A 24,704-nucleotide genomic window follows, 5' to 3' on the forward strand; every position below is an offset into this window, starting at 1 on the left:
ACCTGTGTCTCTTTCTCTTTCTCTGTCTCTGTCTCTGTTTCTGTCTCGCGTCCTAACTAAAATGGCTTCGCTAAACCTTTCGTTTTCACTTTCACTGGCCTGCACAAACACAAACCTAAAACCTCGGACTTCGGACGATCATTGCTATCGCCTCCAGTATCATCGTGGCTCGTCCGCTGTCCGATCATCTTTTGCAACCAGAATGTTCTCTTTGTCTTCCGAAACTCCTGCGACGTTGCTTGATTTCCAGACCAAAGTTTTCAAGATGGAGAAGATCTCTCTTGCTGGTCACGACGAGGTACTCTCACAACTTCTTCCTTTTATTTGTGTTACGACAGAGCATGGTTCCAATTTTCTTGTTTGTAGTATACACTGAGAGGAGGGAGAGATTTGTTTCATTCGTCACTGGATGCTTTCAAGGGGATTAAGCACTTTGGTTGTAGTATACGGCATCTGGTTGTCTCTTACAAAAAATCTGAAATTGAAATTAGCTTCCTAATGAGGAATAGTTATGCTTTATAGCTTCTGTGACTTTTAATTTTTTTTTTCAAAATAACCTTAGTCGGGCTGGATTTTTTTTTTTAAAGAGATTGGACTAATTATTTAAACGCTACAAGAATCTCACCTGCCAAATTTTAAAAACTTAAATATTTATTTGTCAATTAATTTTTGTTAAAATTTTTAGTTAAAATTAAAGAAAAAATTATTATTTAATAAAAATATTTAAAAAATAAAAGTTTATATTATTTTTTTCTTTTAGTTTCAAAAACTAATTATTTTTCTCATAATTAAGTTTTAAAAAATAACATTTTCACTATAATTTCAAAATTTTCTAACAATTTTTCAGTAAACGACAATCTCTCTTTCTTCCTCATAGTGATGTCTCTTCCCTTAGTGTTGTATCTCCATCTAAAGCCCTCTTTGTCCAGTGATGTTTGGATAAAAAAATTCAGATCAAATTCTTCGTCATTCGTCATCACAACAAATTATCATTGTTTGAAGGATGATAATAACAATTTATCTAGGTGACAAAGGCGTCATGTAGACCAAGGATTTGTTCTGGATTTTTCAATCCAAACATTGCCAAAGGAAGAGAGCTTCTGATTGAGATAAAGAGCTTAAGAAAAAAACATTGTTAGGAGAAAGAGACAAGGATTATCGTTCGTCAAAAATTTGTCAAAGAATTTTGAAACCTTAGGGAGGAAAAATATGACTTTTTAAAACTTAATCTTGAAAGAAAAATTGTTAGTTTTTTAAACTAAGAGAAAAAATAATATAAACTTTTGTTTTATTAAATAATGATTTTACCTTTAACATTAACAAAAAATTTTAATAAAAATTGATTGACAAATAAGTATTTAGATTTTTAAAACTGAAGAGTTTAGAATTACTGTTAACCTTGGATGAAAACGAGTCTTTTGGCCTATATTAAATAAGAAAATTTTGACTCCAATAATTGATTTTACAATTAACATATCAAATAAATTAAGAGTTTGATTTTGATATATCACTAACAAATCTAAAACTCAAACCTTCTCTTTTAAGATTTCTTATCTTTTAGCATGCAAATTTTAGAGAAGGGCATCACATGGTTATGATTAGATTGACATTATGCTTGAGTGATGTTGATGCCATGTTAAATCATCAATGCAAATAATTAAACCTTGTCTTATTGATTGTTCGATGTCAGGTTAATCTAAACTTGAACTCAGCTCATCACGATACTCGGTCATTTATCCCTAGTCGCCTTCAGCTTCATACAATTTGCAGCAGCCTGATGTGGACTTTGCAAACGTACTGCTTCTTTTGTTAGTTCTTTTCTTGAAAAGCTTATCTTGCTTAATTATTGAAGTGATGGTGTTACTGTTAGTTGCATTATGATGGGGCCTTCGCACCGGATAAATAAGTCCAAATAATTTATGGTAAGAACATAAAAATAATTTTGTCTGCTGTTGCTATATCTCCAGTGATCCGGGAATTTATAAAGATTAACCCAGTCCAATCAAACTATTTCATTCAAATCCTCTGTTGAAGAGGAAGAAACATACATACAGGTTGTACCTTTTTTATTCACTCTCTCTCTCTGTTGCTTTCCTTGCCAATAGAAAGAAAGGTTAACTTAAAATAACGTAGAGCTTTATCTGACACACTATTATATATATATATATATATATATATATAATATATAATACCCAGAAATATTTTTCAAGCTGTTGGATATGATGCTTCCTTTGCAAGTCCACAAAGGCCTTCTCTGTCGCCAACATCTCTCTGAATCCTCATGAACCCGCCTTCACCCCAATCAGTGCCCCAAGAATTCTTCATCAGCCAGTACTTGGCGCCACCACTGGTGGTGCCATACCCGATGGCTGTAACGGCATGGTTTAAATATGTGTCACAGTCACCAGTGAATATGCCACTTGAGTAAAACTGGAAACCGTAGCTACTCCCCTCAATTGCAACAGAAACTGGCTGGTTTGCCACAGCTTGCAGCAAGGCCTGCTCGTTGTTAGCTGGCACTTCTGTGTACCCAGTAATCTTGGCTGCTCGATTTGCGGTCTTTGTGGTCTTACAAATGCCATCCATTTCCTCGTAAGAATAATCAGCCTCAGTTGTTAGGCCTCCATTGGCTATAATAAACTCAAAGGCATTATCCATGAGACCCCCTTCACAGCCTTGATTCCCACTTTCAGTGTCACAGTCGACAAGCTCCTGCTCAGATAAAGATATTAACTTGCCAGTTTTTATCTGAGTTATTCCTTCCACAGCTGCCACAGCAGAAAACGCCCAACAACAACCTATCTATTGAAAATTACAAATACCAAGTGACTGCAAAATAAAGAACAGAATAAAAACAAAAACACAATCACTCTGCTAACAGTAAATTACATATTACTTACCACATCTACCTTGGTCCTTTACAGGGGTCACAGCACCCTTTTCTCTCCAGTTCCAATTAGTTGGCAAACCTGTTAAGTTTACATAAGCAAAGGATTTGTCTTTCGATGTGGCTACAGCTTTGGAGATTTTCCTCTGGTAGCCGGTATACAAGCCACGAAATTCTTTGTTTGTAAGGTCTGCAAACTTGTTTATAGCTAGCTTGTATCCGCGGTCCACACCATTGTTAAAATTTTCTATGTATTCTAAGTTGTTCTTGAATATAGTATAGCGTCGCTCCTTTTCTTGTGCATCCTTATAGAGGCGTCCGTGTTGAGCCATCCATTCCTCATGCCTTTGTAGGATGAATTCCTCATTGAGAGGGCGGCATGGCGCATGAATGGCCCTACTGGACAAAATAAGGAGGGAGGCCAAGCAGAGGAGTTGGAATTTGTTTGAGAGAGTACTCATTTCTAAGAGATAATTATCCAGGAGAATGTCTTTCGATTGGCACAACTAATTTCAAAATGGGAATGGATTTTATAGAAAAGGATTCTCGTCACCTGTTCACTCTTCTCTTGATGATGTTTTGTCAAATCAAAAGTTTAATTTTAAAATTATAAGAGTGGTCTTGAACTTATGCTTTTTTACTTAGACAAGTCTGATTTTTGTCACTCAAATTATCTATTAAAGTGCTTTGATAAGAATTTGCAAACATGATTAAACCCCATGACATAATCTGAAAAGAATCTTATTTGGAGAAATTAAACCATGATGGCAACTTCAACAAACGACAGAATTTGTTAAGATATTAATGGGAAGTTGAACAAGTTTCTCTTCTGGACTGTTATACTGACAAAGACACAAGTGGCAACCGCAAGTTATCATCCATCTCTAAAACCCATCCACACTTACAAGTTGGCAATAATGATTCCTTACTTTATTCACAAACTTGGAAAGATTGAAACCAGCTTTTTTCTGCCAATTTCATGATAACATTTATCTGGCTATAAAAATAATGAAATTATTCATGTTCATAGATGGTGAACTTGTAAATAACAACTGAAAGACCTCATGTTGTCGTATGCAGAAGTTGGGATGAAGATAAGAGCTTCCACTGGTTTATTATCAGAAACTTTTTAAGTGGTTCCAGAGCAGCAAATGTGAAAATAAGAAGTTTTTGCACAAACTAAACATTAGACGGAACTAATTATTAGAAATTGTGGTCAATTCAATTGCCATTGATGTGATCCAACAGCCTGCTAGAACTTCACACGGCTTTCTGTGTGCATCTGCCTGTGTGTTTGGCTATGGCCCAAAGCTTAAAAATAATCAACTTCTATATAGCTTTATTAAATGTGCAGTTTCAGAAGAAACCATAAACCATTTCTACACCCCGGAAGACAACCCAGTTTGTTCTTTTTTAAGAAATTCATCTTTTGTAATGGACAGTATTCAACAGTTCTAGAGCATTAGTGACCATGAAAGCAAAAAAAACTTATCGCTTATTAGTTTGGTTGTGCCAATAAATGATTTTCATTTCACCATCTTCACTGGACCAAGACAGTGACTTGAAAACCAAATATTATTTATAATCATGGAGATACCATCCATCACAGCAAGATTCCATTGAATTGTTGGACTGTTGTAAGATTCCTTTGCTCAGCAAAGTTGGATTTACACGGCGCTTCCATTTCAGAAGCATCGCTGTAATGCTATAAGTTGAAGGTGGTCAAGGGGTTCCACCTTTTAAATCAATCTTAATTGCGTAAAGTATGCTCTTTTCTTTTTTCTTTTTTCTTTTTTTCCCCTCCTTTTTTGACAAATTATATAACTTAAAGAAAGCAAATATTTGTTCATGTTTAACTCTCAAAGTAGACACCTTGCGTACACACCACCTTGGACAATCAATAAGATAACAAAGGAAGAAAACACACGCAAAATAAGAACAAAGCAAACTTTCTTGCCAGCTGATATTAACAAAAACAAACAAAAAACTAAAAATATGTCCACCATTATTGATTTCTGTGTTTTCCTAATCTGAGAAGATTCAAATTTGCGGTACTGCATTATATTTCAAATTGCCCATATTGTATTATGGTTACATATTGTCCACTTATGTTATTGTATTATAAGCAACCAAGAAGAAGAAGTTGACGTCAAGGAAGCCTGCCACTCCAATCAGAGATATAACCAACTTGAAAACAATTTTACCATTGACGTGACAGAACAAAGCAATACAGAAATTTCTCTGGTTCGGCTTCGCCAACCAGGCGGCTATCGTATTGCCTAGGAAAGCGAACCTACCTTTGGATTCCATAAGTTTACGGTGGCAAGGCAACCCTACCAGGAGGATTCGCCACTCAAAAGTATGCCATATTTATGCTTGGAGATATCAATTACTTTATACTGCCTTTGGATTACAGTGGACACCATGACCATCTTACCTAAAAAACATAAAGATTACCGACAATTATTGGTAACAGCTAAAAAATTTTTTATTTAAATTATAGAAAAAAATTATTTTTAATTTGTGTAAATTTATATTTTTTAATAAAAAATATATGAAAGGAAGTTTATTTGTTATGAGAAATTAAAAGATAAAATGTTTTTTATAATGAATGGAATGAGAAATTGGCATTCCTTCTACCCACTTTGGTCACGATGAATACCAATCACTTATCTTGTTTGTTATAAATAAATTTATTTTATTTTTATTAAAAAATATAAATTATATTTTATTCAAAATGGGTGTAATGAATATAAATTATAGGATAAATTATATTTTATTTATGGAAATAAATTAATATTTTCTAAATTTTAAATTGATTTTTGTAAAGTATTTACTTATTTACTATATTTAATAAAATTTCACAATATATAAATCAATAATAATTTAATATTGGATATGGCATCTTAATACGTATGTCACGTCAATTGTACCCTAAAGTGACGCTCATGAGAGAACCTCATCTCACTGATTGGGTTCTACCTCTTTCTTCTATGTACTAGTAAGTCAATACTCTTAAGTCATGCTTTAGTTGAAAAAATGATAAAAAATTTTAAAATTACAAAAAAAAAAAAAAAAAAAAAAACTTAAAATGTAAATTAATGTTTCACCCTAAAATTGAAATTTTCAGAGAACAACCCCCACCACGCTTGGTGGACAGTCACAAGAAGCCCCCAACATGCGGCCTTACGTGGTTAACTGCCAGAGAAAACCCCGCATACTGACATCTCACCCTAAACCAATGTTTTGTGATCAAATTTATTATTTTATTAATTTATAGTTTGATTAATTTAATCAGTTTTATTTATTATTAAATTATAATAAATAAATTTTATTTAAAAATTTATAAAAAATAAATTTAATCAAAATATTTTTTTTATGAGTAAAAATTATTCATTTAATTTTAATAAAATAATTAAAATAAAAAATTTGAAATCTCATGATATAAAAAAATATGATTTTGTAAATTATTATTTATAAAACATATTTCAATATGTGTAAGATATTTTTTTTTTTTTTATTTTATTTTAAACTTTTTTTCTTACAAACATTAATAAATTCATTCAATTTAATAAAAAATAATTAAAAAATAATTTATTTAAAATAATTAAAATTTTAAAAAATATTTAAAATTTTAGTTAAATCCGATCAAATCTGGTTTTAATTAATTCATCTGATCAAATCTAGTTTTGATGAGTTTGATCAAATTAATAAAAAAATTATTTTTTATATTAATCTAGTGGAATTTGGAACAGATTCCCAGTTTGGTTGAACCAATCGATTTAGTCCAATATTAAAATTATTGCCCTAAACCCCCCACCACGCGATACTCGCTTATCTCGCGTGGCTTAACTTTAAACCCATCATCAACACTTCCCACGCTAAAGCTTAAAGTGGCGTCGTTTAACCTCTGATATGATGTGTGAAGCATCTGCATCTTCTCAGGTAAGGCTTTTGGATGTTGCAGCTGCCTAAGGTCCAGACCACAAAACTAGTCGTGCTGAAATCTGAAAGATCTCTGAAAGGTAACAATCTATTTGCTTTTAACAAGGCTTAATTTTAGTTTCGTAAAAAGTCTATGAGAGAACTCTCCATGGTTGCCTTCTTGCTAGGTTTTTTTTCGTTGTTGAGTTGATGAATTTATTTGGAAAATTTTGGTTCTTTTATGAGCTTTAAATTATCGCTGTTTCATTAGAATTTCGTACTTTGCCGGTCTGTAATGATTGGACTTAAAAATTGAGATTTAATCGCAATTGTGTTTGTATGGTTCCAAATTCCGTTGATGTCTTCTCCTTTTAATGTAGAATACTATAAATTAACCCACTCTATAATTTCCACTTCTACTTAAAATTTTGAATAATAAATGTCCAAAAGCTTGTTTCATGATTTTAATTTTAATTTTGACATTTTTACTTTGATTTTAGTATTTTATTTTTTTCTGCCTTTTTTTGGGAGTTGCATGTTTTTTTGTTTAATTAATTCACCCATTGTTTTCTTTTTGATATGGTGACTTGGAACTACTGATAAATGATTATTTCTTTTTCAATAAGATTATCACTGTTACTTTCTAGTGTGTTTTAGCTCATGGTTTTGTTCTTTATTAGCAGTTGGTAGATTTTTTAAAATGTCTGGTGAGCATTTGCAAACGGCAGCAGCTGGTAACTCTGATTTAGCAGAAACCGTCGCGAAACCTCAGGTCATATACCGCTGCAAAAAATGCCGGAGAATTATTGCCTCTGAGGAGAACATAGTTCCCCATGAGCGAGGAAAGGGAGAGCAATGTTTCAAATGGAAGAAGAGAAGCAATGAACCTGGGAAAAGAGAAAAGGAAGCAGCTGAATGCTCCTCCATATTTGTGGAGTCTATGAAGTGGATGCAATCATGTAACTATGAACTCATAACCTTCTCACATTTTTTCTGTTTCTTCTCAGTCACACACACACGTGTAACAGGAACTAAGTTAGCTTTTATGTTTGGCTTTCCAGTACAAGAAGGTTCTGTGGAAGACAAACTTCAGTGCATGGGATGTAAAGCCCGCTTGGGTTCCTTCAACTGGGCAGGAATGCAGTGCAGTTGTGGAGCCTGGGTGACTCCTGCATTTCAGTTGCACAAAAGCCGATTAGACAAGTGTGATATAGGACTACTCTAGCCACTTCTTTTTTATGATAAAAATCTAAGAAATTGAAGTATCAAAGGAATAAAAACTTGTTGCATATAGTTACAAGAGTTTAGATGTACAAATGACTGATTATGAACTTCCTTACAAGTCTCATTGAAATTTTATTGTCTTGATGGATATGTAGCATTTGGTGACTCGTATCTTATATTCACCCCTTCTCTTGTTTTGTTGTTAGTTTTGTCTGTCATTTTCAATATTTTTTTGGTTCCATATTTTTGTTTTGGTCATCCAATGAAAGAGAAGTACATATATATAGCTTGTGCTAGGTATATGATTATATGTATTTCTCAAGTTCTGAAGTTCCTTGTCCATTGAAATAATAAACTGATAAATCTAGAATAGGGCTAAAATTTGTGTAAAGTAACCTTTCTTGACAATATAGATCTATGGAACTTTGTTTCTTATTCTTCTTTTTATTGATGAACCAGTGTCATACTTTCATTGAAAGACTGACAGAAATATGAAATGAGGAAGTAGAGAGTGCTACTTCATTCTGTTTTATTCTCTGTCTCTTATCTTTTTTCAATCATTTGAAGAGATTACTAGTAGAAGCCCACTGGTAGTGTAGCAAATTCCTGCTGATCATTCCAGGTACAAGATTATCAAGATACAAAGAAAATTTATATTGGCAATGATAATCTAGACTATGCTAGAGAATACTAAACTTAAGAAAATCTCAAAATAGGAGATTCAGTGCCTCCTCCCAAAAGCTGACCGTGTCAAACACTAGTGGCTGCATTGGTGGTGTTAGTGTAGCTGGATCTTTAAAGATATTGAGTTATTTTGATAATGTATGCATTACGTCTCAGGAAAGGTATTGTTCAATTCTAGTAAGGCATGCAGTAAGCATTAGTTTGCCAAATCACTTAACATGATAGAGTTTATAATCCAGAATTTTATTTCATTGACTAATGCTGGTATGAGAATTTCATCAGGTTAGGATCTGTAGATGATAACTTAAACAAAAAGGAAAACTTCAAAGTGGCAAAAGGATAGTAGTTTTGCCATCTAACTGTAATTAAAAGCACGCAAGCAGTTTCCAAGCAATCACTGTCCAGCAGCAAATGCCTCAACTGGGAAAGTCTTGGTGATGCCGGCAAGACTCTTGAAGTGAATTTTTCCAGTGGGCGGGTCGTCAACAGTGATCTCATTGACAGGCGGCCACAGCATAAGTTCCTTAGCCTTCACTCCCTTGAGCTTCTTGATCTTTTTCTTGCTGATAAAACCATTGATTTCAGTGTCATAGCTCACAAGCTTGCTGACCATTTTGAAGTTGTGTTCAACCTTCTTCTTCTGCAAAATCCACATGTAGCCTGTATTCTTAACGTAACCAACTTCCATCACATCTGCAAGAGGGAGAAGTCCTGCAGGAAGGCCAAACTCTTCAAGAAGAGAAGCAGCCATCCGAATTCCTTCTTCATGACCCTTCTTCACAATTCCTCCTTCCTTCTCTGCCATAGCCGATTAACTGAGTTTGATACAAGCTACATACAAATAAAAAAGGTTATTTATACAGGGCGCAAACATTGTATAAAACAAATTCAATGGAGATTTCTATGCAAAACGCATTGTATAAGCCTCCAGAATTTGGTTTTCCGTTTTAAACCGGCCGTATTTTCACATAAACAAAATACTAAAGTGCTTTTTGTCTTAGGCATATTTTATATACTGTTAACTTGGCAATATTTTGTCTTTTCTTAATGGAATGTACGTAGTACTGCAGAATTTCTTCATCGTGATTCACTATTGAACATCGAAGTAAACTAGTAACAAACGTCCAAATAAAATATGCAGGGCAAAGAATAGAACGAAGTACAGCTTTTGTACGTACGTAGCCTGCAAAAACTTGGGCCGTCTGCAGTCTACGCGAATACGTACCTTGATTTATTATATACATTGGAAAATTTATTCATCCTTTTATTCCTTAATACTACTATATAGTCGTCAGTATCACATAATTTGACAAATAGTTTTACTATGTATATCTAATTTTTAGTATTAATTATAAATTCAGATAATATTTTATTATATGATAGTATATTACTTAATTTTTAATTTTAAAAAGCAATATTATGTGTATTCAATACCTAATTGATACTTATATAATATATGATTAAATATTATTTTATTATTAATTACAAAACAATCATATTTAATTAAATACTTAAAACTATAGATAGTGATAGCAAAGGAGAGAGGATTGATATCTCTATCCCCATCCCTGTCTCCACCCTGGGAATGACAAAAATTCCTCGTCTCTATCTCTTCCTCATAAAGAAAAATCTTTTTATTATCCCCTCTCTATCCCAGCAAAGAAAAATCACTTTCTCATACCCTCTAAATATAACATAAATATATTAAATAACAAAATTAAATAAAATTAAAACCAATCTATTATTTCAAATGTCGCAAATATCATATATTAATTATCTTAATATACACAACAAAAATAAAAATAAATTTGAAAAACATAAATAATTTAAAATTATAAAGATATGTTAGTATTTTAAACAAAAATATTAATATAAAGAGGCAGGGATGAGGATGGAGACAAGACGGGGATGAGGTGGGGACAAAGTGGAGAGAAGACATATATATCCTCGTCTTCGGTGTTGGCCCGTATCTAATTGCGAAAATTTTTTTTATCAATATTTCTGTTTATAATGAGAAATTTTTTTCTTGTTAGGATCAAAGAAAATTAAAGGTCTTAAATTTGGATCAAAATTATCATTTCTAATTGATCACGTATAGTTTTTATTGGTTAATAATAAAAATTTTCATTATTCAAAATGATATAAAATAATTCTAAAAAAGGTTTTTGATGGATTTAGCAAACTTCTGTGTGTTTCATTCAAACACTCTTATGTACGAAGGTGAGGTTGAGTTCAACTAAATTCAAATAAGAATTAGTTGAAGTTTAAATTCAAGTTTATTTGAGTTGATATATAATATAATTAAAAGATTAACGAGATAAACATATACAACTTGAGTTTAAAGTGTTCGAATTGTATATGAATTCGAATTTGGGCTCACTCAAATCCAATTTTCAAAATATAATTTTGTAAATATATAAAATTAAGGCGTGGCTGTTGGCAGTTGCGTGAAGCCATTTTTATAAGAAATCTTCAGTGATGGTAGTAGTGCTATGATAATGATACGGCATGAACTTCACACTTTCCTGTAAGTAAACTACATAAACAACCCCAATCTTAGTTGGTTGGACTTGGGCATCTACCGCATCCCTCCGTCACCAACCTTATCATCCCTGTCCTATTTGTTACAGCACTTTTGTCCACTTGTTCCTCTCCAGATTTTTTTTTTAATCTATAAATTAAACAAAAAACACAAAAAATCCCAAAAATTGATAAAAGCAAGTCGAAAATGGGCATAGCAGGTGATGGGCATGAGTTAGCTATGATTGTTGAATTTACCAATACACTACCTCAGATATGGTGGCGATGCTGACTTAGCATTGGGAACCGGAATTTTCGGATTTTCTCTCTTTTTTTTTTTTGTGTATATATGGCTAAGGCTTCTTTGATTCCCGCTTATTCTGCTTGTTCTACGAGACTTGGTAATACTGGCAGAAATGGAGCCTCCGACCATGGACCTTTAGCTTCTTCGACGTTCGTTTCCTGTTCCTGTTTTTCTTCTTCCTCCAATTTCAATTTCTCTTCTGGTAATTTCAATTCCGTAATTTTTTTTTTTTTGTTTTGGAGAGGATTCGCATCAGAAACTTAGAAGATTAGATTTACGGTTGCATCTGTGAAGGTTAGATGTATAAATTTCAATTGTAGTGGAATTGGAGTTTTCATTTAGAGGAGCAATGTTCTGTATGATTTAAACTGTAAATTACTGATCATGCTGAATGAATTGTAATTTTGTTTTGTGTCTTTTGTGTAGGATTTAATTTATGTGTCAATTAAGATATGATAGAGGATAAAACAGAGTCTTATGTGCATACTGCACACAAACTGCTACATTACCCGCATAAATCAACTGTGTGTAAGGAACCCTTAGTTAAATAAAAATTTTTTAGATGCAATAGAGGTCAATGATACTGCAGCTAGGGAAGTTACTAGTTTGTTGTAGGATTTTGGAACTTGAAAACATCTCCACGATCAGAGTCTATGTGTTCCGTTCAGTTGTATGGTGATGAAGCAAGAATTTGGGATGATCAGTGGACATTTCTGGAGGTATTGTTGAACTGATGTGTGAAGAGGGACTTTGATGGCGTTGAAAAGAAATGAGATGATATTATGTACTTATGGGTGCCTGGAATGGTAATTAGATTGATGCAATTTCTGAATATGAGAAATTTGATGATTTTAGTGTTATGACCTAATGTTTGAATGCAGTTACGCATATTCATTTGTGGTTGTCACTCTCATTAGATTTTTGACTTCAGTCATGTGAGCTGCATAGCTGGTCTTTCTCGTATGTGACAGCTACTATTTCATATTGAGTTGAATGTTTTAATTAAGGTCTTTGGTCTTTTATAAACCCTGTTAGGTTATCATGCCGTTGTAGATGATTGTTAAGACCTGACGGCATGTGCTCAACCTTTTGGTCTAACACTGATTTGTGATATCACAGGGAATATATTTTGTTTGTGTGTGCTTAGCTATAATTTCTGTCCTCTGTCCCGTGAAGGGAGTTTACTTTGCAGAAGCTCAATATATAAAGGGAAATCATTTCTAATATTGCATTTTCAAAATTGCTCTCCTAATTTTTTAATTTGGAGGAAAAGGTAACAAGAAATAATGAGATAACAAGTCAGAGGTAATACTATACCCAAGGGAAAAAAAACGCTGGGGTGGTGTAAGAAAGCGAAAAAAATTAATGCTTTCAACGGAAAAAGTAAGGATGTAACTATGTTGTGATACTTTTACCAATTAAATATGTCTGTTTCGCTTTTGAATCATTTTTTCCTTGGTTGTTTTTTAATATGTAAGATGAACTTTGACAGGGATCAATAACTGGAAACATCAAGGCTTTAAAGCCCAAGCTATGAGTACTACCACTCAGGAAAATTTTGCATCATCCAGGGGAATTGTGAATGGAAGAAATGATCCTGACCATCTTCTTGTTCTTGTTCACGGCATCTTGGCTAGGTATATGTTGTTCAACTTCCACTCTCAACATAGTCAATTCCCAATTGAAGAAGTCAAAACAAAATTTTGGAAGAAAGTAAGGAAATGAATAGCATGCTTTAACTGTATGTGGTATTTATATTGTTACTGGTGGAAACACGTCACACTAAGTCCATTCTAGAAATTTACCTCCAAAATCACCTGTTTGCATAAGGTTTTTTTTTTTTTTTTCCAAATTGCCATTTATACCATTTCTTATGCATCTACATTGCTACTTCAAGTACTAGACGCTCCTATCACTTTTAGGCTTTTGATTCCCTTTTCGTATTTATTGTATTATTTGTGGTATTAGCTGGTTTAGTGGTCTCTTGGGTTGGGATTTGGAACTGAATTCTAGTTAAGTGGCAATTTCAGTGCATCAGAGCTGCTATTTTTTGTTGTTCATAAAGAATTTTATGTCTCAAATCTTTTAGATATTTTATTATTGTGGAACTTTTAGCCTTCTATGCAAGAAAGCAGATACTTCTGCATATGCTTTTTTCTCTAATGGACTATGTGACTTACCAGGTATAGTACCTTAGTATAAATGAAATTAGTTGATACTGTCATCATGTCAAGGAATTCTCTCTCTTTGGACTTAAAGTATTTATGTCATGTTTATTGTTATTTCTGCTTTCATTTTCAATTGATACCTCACTTCAACATGCAGCCCAAGTGATTGGACATATGTGGAAGCTGAGTTAAAAAGGCGTCTTGGAAGAAACTTTTTAATATATGGTATGTTCATTTCTTTTATTTTCAACATTATTCATATTAATGTGGCAAATCAGTTGTTTTTTGTTGCATTCTATTGTTGATGTTGATAAACGACATTATATAAGATGGGAATGCTAAGGAACTTTGGAATATCCCCAGTATGATAGTATATTAGGGGGCTACTGATTGAGGCATCTTGCTAATTACTAAGTATAATAATAATAGCTCAGTGTAGAAGTAATTTCTATTTACTTGAATGTTTTCATAATGGATGGGGTGACAAGAAAGAATAAGAATGGACTCAATTTAATAACCAATATCTGATTTTCTGACAGAAAGACGTGATTTGTTCTGAACCAAGAAAAGGTAAAAAATGTGTTGATGGCACAAAATAGTTAGACCAAGGTGCTAGAAATGATTATAGTAGCAATTTTTGTTTTGGTGGTTTAGCTTCTTATTATGTTGCCTGTTATTGTTAAGTTTTATATGTTTACATGTGTAGCAAGTTCATCTAACACTTACACCAAAACCTTCACTGGGGTTGATGGAGCTGGAAAGCGATTAGCAGATGAAGTGAGTCTTGATATGTGTTCCATTTATAAGTATATAGCCTTCATCTTTATTGGAAATTACATATGTGTGTATCAATATTGATGATCTTTCTTTTCCTTAATAAACAGGTTATGCAAGTTGTGAAAAAGACAGACAGCCTTAAAAAGATCTCCTTTTTAGCCCATTCTCTTGGAGGATTGTTTGCAAGATATGCGGTTGCTGTCCTTTACTCACCAACTCCCTCAGGAAGTGGTGAACCTGTTGATTTGGCTGATTCTAAGATGGCAAACTCTCAAACATTGTTCTTTCCTAGACGAGGTACAATTGCAGGACTTGAGCCAGTCAACTTCATTACCTTGGCAACTCCACATCTTGGGGTGAGAGGGAGAAAGCAGGTTTGTTGTGGAGGGTACTGACTACTGTGCTTATGTGATGCTACATGATTGATGTTCAATACTCATGTCATTATTGTTTTCATTGTTGCTGCTTTTTCCCTCCCAAAATTGTCTTTATATTTCAATATCTGTACATAATTGTTTGTCCTCATATTGTGTTGATTAGGGTCTTACTAATTCAAATAGATAAAACCTTCATTTCATCAGTGCTTGCAACTTGCTATGATTCAAACATATTTTTAAGTAGTTTTGAAGCTACAACTGAGGTACAGGAATTATAGGTGCAGCCCCTCACCTCCACCTGCTGTCTAATGTGGGGGTCTGCCTGTGAGGAAATAAAGTTGTTCTCTTACTGACAACATTTTTCTTCAGTTAAATGGTAAAGCATTTGATTCTAATATTTGGAACTATCAAAAGTGTAGCTTGACTAACATGAGTTCATTGCAAACTTTTCAATCATATTTATAAATGCATTTATTTCTCAAATCAGTTTCTTGAATCTCACTGAGTGTTCACATATAATAGTATTATTGGTAACTGGAAGGATCCTACATCAAGTTCATTTATTTGTACTCTCATGATTGTTTTTCAGCTTCCATTTCTCTTTGGAGTTCCCATTTTGGAGAAACTTGCTGCTCCTCTAGCTCCAATTTTTGTTGGCCGGACTGGTCGTCAACTGTTTCTGACAGATGGTAAACCCAACAAACCACCCCTGCTTTTGAGAATGGCATCTGATTGTGAAGATATAAATTTTTTGTAAGTAAAGAGACCTGTACAGTAATTTGAGCCAATGTCTTCTTTGTAAACTTAATCTAATGGTTCTTGAATGTTTTCTGATGCAGATCTGCCCTTGGTGCTTTCAGGGTTCGCATTCTTTATGCAAATGTGTCTTATGATCGTATCCTACTACTTATTATCTATTTATTTTACTTAAAGTAAATCAGCTATCACTCTCAATCTATATTTATTAGGCTTCTCATTCACCATCGAGTTGGTTCTTTGACAATATAAAGATATGGTTGGTTGGCGCACATCCTCAATAAGGAGGGAGACCGAACTTGTGAAGGTCAGTATGATGGTTTCTCTTCTTCAAATGCATAATACGATAATGCATCAATCTTCATTGACCGATTATTTGAGATGTGTGCAATCAGTTATGGACTGGAATTAGAAAATTGCTTATGGTCTGTAATAATTGAATAGAAAAAAAGTAGGTATCAGGTAACAACAAATTATCTAATAGGTTATGAAAAAATGCCTCTCTTCAACAGTGTCCTAGTAATGGCTCTTCCTGTCTCTCTCTCAGTGTGTGTATATATATATATATATATATATATATAGAAAACTGGAAATTCTGATTTTGTCATAACAAGGTCAAAGAGTTGTTTCTATAATTATGAAATTATATAGATGGAAATCACATCTTTTTCTTATGTTGTTTTTAAGATGATGTTGTAGGACGAGGAAGCCCTCTATTAATTTTCATTTAAACTGATGATATTTTTAGTGGCCGAATTTCCTAAATAATTTCTGCGGTAATCATCCATAACCAATTAAAATCATCTGGTTTTGTAAGGCATTTGTAGTAGGCCATGCTAATTGTTGAGTACGTACCATAAATGTGGAAAGTATAGATTTGGTTCAAGTATGTACATCGGCACAAGGACCGACAACCTTTGTTCAGACGGTTCACCTCACACTGTTTTTTTCTTTTTCCTGTGCCCTTTAAGGATTTATTCTCAGTGGAAATTATCAGTGAGCTTATGTAAAATGAATATTTCATTCTCAGTGGAAATTATCAGTGAGCTTATGTAAAATGAATATTTCATTCTCATTGGAAATTACCAGTGAGCTCATATAAAATATATAGTTCATGTATATTTGGTTCTGCTTAGGATACTTTCCATGGTGGGAGCAGCAAGAGTTTGCCATGGGAGATAATGAAGTTTGAGCCATGGATAAATTTTACAGGGTATACATAGAATTTGCTATTTGGAGTTGTAAGCACCAGTTATATGTAAACTAGAAAGTACCCAGTTTTTAAATGAAAATTGTAATTATTTGTTATGCATCATGTTGATATTTTGAAATTAATGGACAGCCTCCTCGTCGATCTTTGGATGGTTACAAGCATGTTGTGGATGTGGAATATTGTCCACCAGTTCCCTCTGATGGGCCACATTTTACTGAAGAAGCAGTCAAGGCAAAGGAGGCAGCACAAAAGGAACCCAGTATGCAACATACTGTGGAATATCATGAAATTGTGGAAGGTATGTTTGATGCCAACAGAAGCTGAATTATGTTGCAATTCTTCAATTTAACTTTGCTTATTCCATATTCATGAGTTCTTACAGCTTAAGTTTGTTATGTTAACAGAGGAGATGATACGTGGTTTACAACAATTAGGATGGAAAAAGGTCGATGTCAGCTTTCATTCGGCGTTCTGGCCCTTCTTTGCTCATAACAATATACATGTACTGCCCCTCTTAAATTTTCATCTAAAAATGTAAGCTCACCTTTGTATTTCAATTTCTAATATGACGGTTCTTGGTGACATAGGTGAAAAATGAATGGCTTCACAATGCTGGTACCGGAGTGGTTGCCCATGTTGCAGACAGCATAAAACAACAGGAGTCATCCTCCTTCATTGCCGCTAGCTTGTAGATATCGCATACATTTAAAGTACTTACAGCTAAAACGTGTATGATAAATTGTAGCAGAAATGATGAAATGAAAAAAAAGAAAAGAAAATCCTATAGTAATCGCTGATAGAAAGTTGTTTCATTTTCAGCTAGCTCAGAAGATAATAGAATTACAGTTTGAAAGCATAATAAAGCTGAGTCAATTTTGTCTGGCTTAAGGCATTTCTTCTATTTATATAATGTCATAATTTTCTCTGGAAGATCCAGTTGGTTTGAGGATTGAAAATTTTGCCAAGGAGGTAGATTCTGTTGTTGGAACATGTAAGAGGTGGCTCAAGCGGAGCCATGGGGGAAAGGATCTGAATGTAATGAACATAATCAAGACTGCACTCTCTGTAATGCGCTCCATGTAGATGAGGGCCACGGAGAAGAAAAACACCAACATTAATTGGTTGAATTTAGATGCTGACGTGTCATATTCATTTCTCCCTATCCAACCAATATCACATCCGCGTCACACCTCGTCATTTTCACTTCCCAATACTAAGCCCATAGTGTGTTCCACAACCCACACTGCGCGTGGGGACATGTGCAATTACAACAAGAGCCGGCGTATCGTGTCGTGACTTGTCCCCGCATTCTCCACTCAACCGAAGCAAAAGCTCATCAACTTTGTAAGAAAAAGAGAGAAAGCATCTTCTTGTTCCAAGCTCTTAACGTGACTATCCATAATTAGGCACAGAGAGAGAGAGAGAGATAGTGAGATCCGCCATGACCAAAGAAAGAGAGGACTTTGTTTACATCGCCAAGCTTGCTGAGCAAGCTGAACGCTACGAAGGTTCAACTTATCTTGTTTTCTACTTTCGGATAATTTTTTATTATTTTAATGATTTTTTATGCATTTGCTTTCTTATGACCAAAAAAAGAAAAAAATTTGAAATTTTTCATAGGTTTTAGCTTAATTGAACTTTACTTACTCGAGATCAGTGTGAAGAAGCAAGGATCTGAATTTTTTTTGTTCCAAATTCTAACCTTTGAAGCTTGTTTGAACTTTGGGGTTTTGACAGAAATGGTTGATGCTATGAAGAAAGTGGCGAATCTGGACGTAGAACTGACGGTAGAGGAGCGAAATCTTCTCTCAGTTGGGTACAAGAACATGATTGGTGCAGGTAGAGCGTCTTGGAGGATTCTCTTATCAATTGAGCAAAAAGAAGAGACAAAAGGGAAAGATCAGAATGTCAAAATTACTAAGGCGTATAGGCAAAAGGTAGAAAGTGAGTTAACGAATATTTGCACTGACATTATGTGTGTGCTTGATGAGCATTTGATTCCATCCTGCAAGGGCGGTGAATCCACTGTGTTCTATTATAAAATGTGAGTGTTTTCACTTAGTAGATAAGTGTTTCCTTTTATACTTGTTTTGGAATTTTTGAGGGTTTATTTTGTTTCATATGTTGGTTGTAGGAAAGGAGATTATTTTAGGTATTTGGCTGAGTTCAAGGCTGGTGAGGAAAAGAAAGAGGTTGCTGAGCAGTCAATGAAAGCATATCAGGTTTGTTTTGGTTTTTGAGAATGATACTGATCTTGACTTGTTTTTTTTTAATTATTATTATTAAAAAGAGTTTTTTATCTTGGTTAATCACAGATATGCTTATGATACTGTAGTTGACTGATTGATCTATATCAGATTGGAAAGGAATGTCATACTTTGGGTGCTCAATTGTGTTTTGCCTCAACTTGGTTTGGATTTTCAGTCTACCTAATGTCAAGATGTTATAAATACATATATGTGTGTGTGTGTCTCAATGGAAGAACATGATTGGTGCTTTCTTGTGTTTTTAACATAATCAACCTTTCAATTTTAGTATGCTATGTTGAGTTCAAATTTTTCATTTTATGAATTATGTTTTGAATTATATTTCATTGTGATAAGGCAATTATAAGTTTCTGTTAAGGAATACTGTATATATGATTGATAGAAGATTCTGTTAATTTCATCCAGCTACAAATGTGTCCTAAGATCTGATTGTGTGAGAACCCTTTGTACTTGTTAAGGAATAAGATTCTGTTTTATTTTGCTTTGGTGAGGAATATTGGTGTTTGTTGGTTGTAAGTATTTGGTGACACTAAGCATTTGTTGGTTCACCCTCTTGATTTCTTAATTTTGTGTGACCTTTCATCTTCTTGTTAAATTATTATTTCACAATTTTTATAGTTATTATGTCAATCTACTAATGGGAAGATGGGAAAAGATTAAAGAATTTTGAGATGGTTCAGTGCTCTGAAGTGCCATAAACAGCTGTTTCATTTTTCAACTATGTTCTGATGTTTGCTTGCAGACAGCCTCCACGACAGCAGAAGCTGAATTATCTCCTACCCATCCCATCAGACTGGGTTTGGCCTTGAACTACTCAGTCTTTTATTATGAAATTATGAATGATCCTGAAAGGTACATAGACTATTATCTTTTATTGAGGTATTTTAGTTCTATAACTGCTCTCTTATTTATCTTGTTACCCATGTGGAATCTTATTACATTTTAACTTGTCCTCCAGGGCATGCCACTTTGCAAAGCAGGCTTTTGATGAAGCTATTGTGGAATTGGATACATTAAGTGAGGAATCTTATAAAGACAGCACTTTAATTATGCAGCTATTACGAGACAACCTCACTTTGTGGATTTCTGATATGCCAGAGGATGGAGGTAACTCATTCATTTCTTCAAGACAATTATATACCAACACTTTTTCCTCTTGATAGATACGTCAGGACTTCTTGCATTGAAAGTTAGTTTATGTACTATCAGTTCTTCTATAAGCATGATATGCCCATAATTCAATAGTCAAATACTGCTGTTTTTCTTAGGGCTACTTGTTGACTATTGAAAGATGCCCATATTAAGTGATTGCCTAAAGTACGGAGTTCTCTAGTGCTCAAGAACTTAGGAAAAGTTATTAGTATCACTGAATGGTACAAGTGACTTTGGATGTGCTTGGTTCATAAATGAGTTTAGGTATGGTTTGCTTATCTGGAATAGTGGCCAGTGATTTTTGAAATACTACTTGAATGTTAGTGTTATTGAGTTTATTTCTTCTAAATCTTTGTCCTTGTGCTCATCATGTATATTTGATTTAGTTACCAGAATTATCTACAAAAATAGCTACGCCTTCATGACGGTGTTCTTTCAGATTCTTATCCTTGTGCATTATTAATGCTCTTCCTCTTATATTCCAATCAATCTTCTCATTAATGAAGTATCTTTTTCTACTATGCTTGCGATTTGCTTATCTTTTTTTTTCTTTTATTCAAATTTTTAGTTAGTGATTCCATTCTTTATCTGATTGTTACAATAGTGGAAGATGCCCAGAAGATGGACATCTCTCAATCTGGTGATGGGCAAGAGTAAAAAAACAGAGGTTTGTTGTTGTTGTTCTTTGTTTTTTCTCCCCTTGGTGAACTACCTAGTTACCTGGTACCTGTAGCATGCTGGCAAAGAAGTTGTAATGCCTCCATAACTCTCAGATGTTCTTGCTCAGTTTTCCAGAAACAACATTCAAGTACTATTGGCCTATTTCTGTTATATGGGTATCTACTTGTGTTGATCAAATTCAAAAATATTGATGAAACTGCTTTAGGAAGACTGGTTTACCTCTTAATTCCTGGTGTTTATTTTCTTAAATTATTCATGGTAACTTAGATCGCAGATGTTCCATTGAGCAAAAACTAGAATCACAAGAACTTTATCTGCCAGCTCAAATTTCAATTTTAGCTCAATTTGGTTCTCCTAAATAGATCATTTTAGATGTTTTCTTGTATAGTGCTGGGACTATTCTTAATTAATTATATTTATCCTGTAGTTGAGATTCAATGTTATCTAATTAGGATAAGCTTAACGTAAATAATCAAGCTAATTATTTTGGGATTAGCTTAATCAATAAAATCTTACCCAAACCGAACTCAGAATTGTTTTACGCGGTGGATTAAACAACATGCGAGTAAACTTGATTACTGAAACCATACGTTTTCGGCCTGGAAGTTCCAAGTTCAACTTGTAGCAGCTCCTGTAAACCCCAGTCAACTTGAATCCATGACTCTGGCTTGAATGAGCAGATCCTGAATTGGACTCCAATTTGATAGCTGGACTGGTTTGTTTGTTCGTCTGATAATATTATTGATATTGTGCACCAATTTCCAGCTCCAGCAGAAACTAGGTATTATGGATTCCAGCTCCTAACTAAACAAGACTCAGTTCAGATTGAATCGATTTTTAGCCTCTCCTTGTAAAACTTCAACTGATTAATATGGTAAATATAAAGAAATTAATTACATTATTTAACATTTGACAATATTACTCAACTTAATAAGCTGCTTTCACATTCAGAGAGTAATTTTGTCTCTCATGTGCACTCAATCCATGGGCTAAGACCAATTGAAATATGAAAATTTCAACGTTGTCTATATCAATATGCACTCCTCTAGGTCTAATAACACATGAATCCTGCTGCAAAATAATAGTAAATTGAACATAAGAATCTTATGTGGCATATCCATTTCTCCCCAAACTTTCAAGCTTCTACTTTGACCAATTGCTTTACGCGTCTAGAACCCAGCTTACTTGAGACATTTCCATCCAATCGGCGACTTCGGCTTTATCGAGACTACCATTGCTATGCCTCTAGTTTTTCCCGTTTGCAAGCAAGAAAGACAAATCAAATTCCTCTTTTCTTCTTGTTCAAAAATCCACAAAGCATATAACTTTGAGTGACTGAAGAGAAACTTTGAAGAAATCTCCTTATTGGCATATATTTGTACAACTACTTCAGTGTTCAATTTTTTATTTTCTCCATAAGCAGTCAGTCCATTGATAATTTCACAGCTTCTCCAAAAATCATCGAAATTAGATGTGGGGATTTTGATATATGTTTTAGATATACATACTATGGTAACTCGAGCTTCATGTTTTTGGATCAAAATCTTTCTGTCATCATCGTCAAGATTAAGCTTAATAAGAAGCTGCTAATTATTGGTTGTTCGTGATGCCGTCTTTTAACATATAATTAGAGGGAAAATTATTTAAATAATCAGATTAGAAGACTAAGAATTAATCAAAACCAGCCTGTATATGCACTACTTGCATTGATTGTACAATTTTCTTTTAATTTATCTGAACAGCATAGCCCCGGCCCCTAAAATAATAAATTAAAAATCAATAAGGTTGACCACCTGAGTTGCTCCGTCGCCGTTTCACCGGAAATACATGTTGAAAATTCCCATGAGCCGCCACGTGCCACTCTTGCACCACCACCCCATCCAACTCAAGCTGGTGCACCTCACCCGAACCATCGAACAAACACCCTTCAGGGAACCCGGCATGCCCCCCGCGATCAGGTGGTTTGGTTTTCCGGCGGCCGGCACCCACGGGGACATTCCGGAGAGCCCCACCGGCAGTCCAGTATCTCTGGCAGCCTTTGCAGAAATGTCTAGGTTGGTTAACATTGTAATTATTGAAATAACAAAACTTGGTCTCCATGCTCTCGCATCTGGGACAAGGTATGATTTTGTCAGGCCTTTTAGCCTCAGCTCCACCACCATCTTTGCTTTCTTGTTTGAGCTTTTGTTGACCTTGCAACGTAATTGTAGTTCCAAAGAGCTTGATGCCATTTTCATGGCCGGCCATGATGAGGAAAGAAAAATAGAGAGAGAGAGAGAGAGAGAGAGAGATTATAGACAGTTACAGAAAGATAAAGCCGGATTTGGATATATATAGAGAGAGAAAAAAAGGTAGAAGTGAAGAAGATGAGCCTCCAAGAGTCAGATAGGTGGCGTGGAAAAGCTGATGAAGGGCTTTTTGTCTATCGCCATCAACATGCAAGGTTTAAAAAGTCTAGAATGGGACCCGATCCAGAAGTGGGAGCATAAAGACTTAAAAAGATTAAAGAGATAAAGCTGTTATTGTTCTAACAAAAGAGATAAAGCTAAAGCCTTGGGGTTTTGCTTAGAAAAGCTGTCTCTTTTTCTTCCCTTTTCTTACGATTGTATCGCCACCTTATTGCTTTCACTGTAGATATGTCGCATCTTTATCCTTGGCAATGGCTGGAATAGTGATGAATTGAAGATGCCTTATTTAGCATAAACAGCAACCCACTTTCAAATTACAATAAAACCGGAGTACCAGTCTTACTTTTTTAAGGTAAAAAGAGAGTTTTCTCTCTTGTGTGATTCAAATTAAATATTTAAAAATAAATATTAATATTTTCAAATATAAGATTTTGTATTAGTTTTTAAGTTAAAAAAAAAAACTTATTCTCATTTAAGATATGGGAAAATTTCAAACTCATGTCTATTAGCTTTCAAAAACTTAAACACTTATTCATTACCAAATTTTTGTTAAAATTTTCTATTAGAATCAGAGGTAAAATTATTATTTTATCAAAACTATTAAAAAATATATAATTTTATCTCATTTTTTCCCTCTCCCAGGTTTTGAAAATTAACATTTCACCACAGCCCCAACTTTTCCAGTTTTAAAAAGTGATATTTTCTTCCTCAAATCCCTAAATTTCGTTCTTCCTCTCCGGTGACAATTCGACTACAACGACTAAATCTCTGGCGACCATCCAGCTACAATGACTCATCTCTAGTAGTCGTCTCTTCGTCGACAGAGATGAAGAGATAAAAAAACGTTATCTCTTTCTCACAAAATGAAGAGACGAACATCTCTTCGTCTCTGTAATTTTTTTAATATTTTTAGTAAAATAATGGTTTTACTTTTAGTTTTAATAAAAATTAGATGATAAGTGATATTTAGATTTTTAAAAATTAATGGGGATAAGTTTAAGTTTTCAGTATACCTATGGGCGGAAATAAGTTTTTTGGCATAGTTTTTATTTCTTAATTTCAAGACTCATTGCCGGCGCCCATCTTAAATTAGTAATATCTATGTGGAAACCAACTATCACAAGTGGAAATTGTTAAGATCATAAACAATGACATTTTCTCTTATTAATTGGATTTTGTTGTTATTCATGTGATTATTTTCCTATTTTTACTTCTAATTAATTCCCTTTTAGTGTCTTAGTTGACTAAACCACCCAATTAATTTGTATTTAATTATTCCTTAATCCATATGTGTGGACATGATCTCTACTGCTATCAAATTTTATAATTGTTTTTCGTAATTTTCAAAGTCTGGCAGGCAGT

The 24,704-nt window shown here is 34.0% G+C and overlaps 6 protein-coding genes across 13 annotated transcripts; 3 read left to right on the forward strand and 3 right to left on the reverse strand.

Moving 5' to 3' along the window:
- Nucleotides 1-2,186: 2,186 nt before the first annotated feature.
- Nucleotides 2,187-3,443, reverse strand: LOC123192926 (senescence-specific cysteine protease SAG12-like). The gene is made up of 2 exons (XM_044605633.1): nucleotides 2,901-3,443; nucleotides 2,187-2,798 (listed from the first exon to the last, which is right to left on the reverse strand). The coding sequence occupies exons 1-2, from the start codon at nucleotides 3,346-3,348 to the stop codon at nucleotides 2,206-2,208; spliced, it is 1,041 nt and encodes a 346-aa protein (XP_044461568.1). The 5' UTR covers nucleotides 3,349-3,443; the 3' UTR covers nucleotides 2,187-2,205.
- A 3,201-nt stretch (nucleotides 3,444-6,644) lies between these two features.
- On the forward strand, nucleotides 6,645-8,240 carry LOC123192254 (probable inactive dual specificity protein phosphatase-like At4g18593). Its single transcript, XM_044604732.1, has 3 exons — nucleotides 6,645-6,912; nucleotides 7,495-7,770; nucleotides 7,873-8,240. The coding sequence occupies exons 1-3, from the start codon at nucleotides 6,846-6,848 to the stop codon at nucleotides 8,034-8,036; spliced, it is 507 nt and encodes a 168-aa protein (XP_044460667.1). The 5' UTR covers nucleotides 6,645-6,845; the 3' UTR covers nucleotides 8,037-8,240.
- An 873-nt stretch (nucleotides 8,241-9,113) lies between these two features.
- Nucleotides 9,114-9,524, reverse strand: LOC123192101. Its single transcript, XM_044604562.1, has one exon. It carries the CDS (start codon nucleotides 9,522-9,524, stop codon nucleotides 9,114-9,116), a length of 411 nt encoding a protein of 136 aa, XP_044460497.1.
- A 1,648-nt stretch (nucleotides 9,525-11,172) lies between these two features.
- Nucleotides 11,173-17,722, forward strand: LOC123192569. 8 transcript variants are annotated; one of them, XR_006496900.1, is made up of 12 exons: nucleotides 11,173-11,745; nucleotides 13,036-13,180; nucleotides 13,869-13,936; nucleotides 14,418-14,488; nucleotides 14,596-14,862; nucleotides 15,455-15,618; nucleotides 15,705-15,760; nucleotides 15,876-15,928; nucleotides 16,758-16,834; nucleotides 16,964-17,132; nucleotides 17,239-17,336; nucleotides 17,422-17,722. XR_006496900.1 is itself a non-coding variant. In XM_044605160.1 (12 exons), exons 2-12 carry the CDS (start codon nucleotides 12,334-12,336, stop codon nucleotides 17,524-17,526), a joined length of 1,212 nt encoding a protein of 403 aa, XP_044461095.1. In that variant the 5' UTR covers nucleotides 11,608-11,745; nucleotides 12,212-12,333; the 3' UTR covers nucleotides 17,527-17,722. The 8 variants fall into 8 exon arrangements, 7 of the variants coding, with proteins under 7 accessions (XP_044461094.1, XP_044461097.1, XP_044461096.1 ...); XM_044605160.1 differs by lacking the exon at nucleotides 16,758-16,834 and adding an exon at nucleotides 12,212-12,349 and having other exon boundaries at nucleotides 11,608-11,745; XM_044605159.1 differs by lacking the exon at nucleotides 17,422-17,722 and having other exon boundaries at nucleotides 17,239-17,338.
- A 347-nt stretch (nucleotides 17,723-18,069) lies between these two features.
- LOC123192571 (14-3-3 protein 9-like) lies at nucleotides 18,070-21,160 on the forward strand. The gene is made up of 6 exons (XM_044605166.1): nucleotides 18,070-18,342; nucleotides 18,572-18,878; nucleotides 18,969-19,056; nucleotides 19,844-19,953; nucleotides 20,060-20,208; nucleotides 20,858-21,160. The coding sequence occupies exons 1-6, from the start codon at nucleotides 18,276-18,278 to the stop codon at nucleotides 20,908-20,910; spliced, it is 774 nt and encodes a 257-aa protein (XP_044461101.1). The 5' UTR covers nucleotides 18,070-18,275; the 3' UTR covers nucleotides 20,911-21,160.
- A 1,445-nt stretch (nucleotides 21,161-22,605) lies between these two features.
- LOC123192572 (dof zinc finger protein DOF1.5-like) lies at nucleotides 22,606-23,527 on the reverse strand. The gene has a single exon (XM_044605167.1). The coding sequence runs from the start codon at nucleotides 23,179-23,181 to the stop codon at nucleotides 22,711-22,713; it is 471 nt and encodes a 156-aa protein (XP_044461102.1). The 5' UTR covers nucleotides 23,182-23,527; the 3' UTR covers nucleotides 22,606-22,710.
- Nucleotides 23,528-24,704: the final 1,177 nt, after the last annotated feature.

Source organism: Mangifera indica, chromosome 12 (genome assembly GCF_011075055.1).
Source record: "Mangifera indica cultivar Alphonso chromosome 12, CATAS_Mindica_2.1, whole genome shotgun sequence".
In the NCBI taxonomy this organism is placed as follows: Eukaryota; Viridiplantae; Streptophyta; class Magnoliopsida; order Sapindales; family Anacardiaceae; genus Mangifera; species Mangifera indica.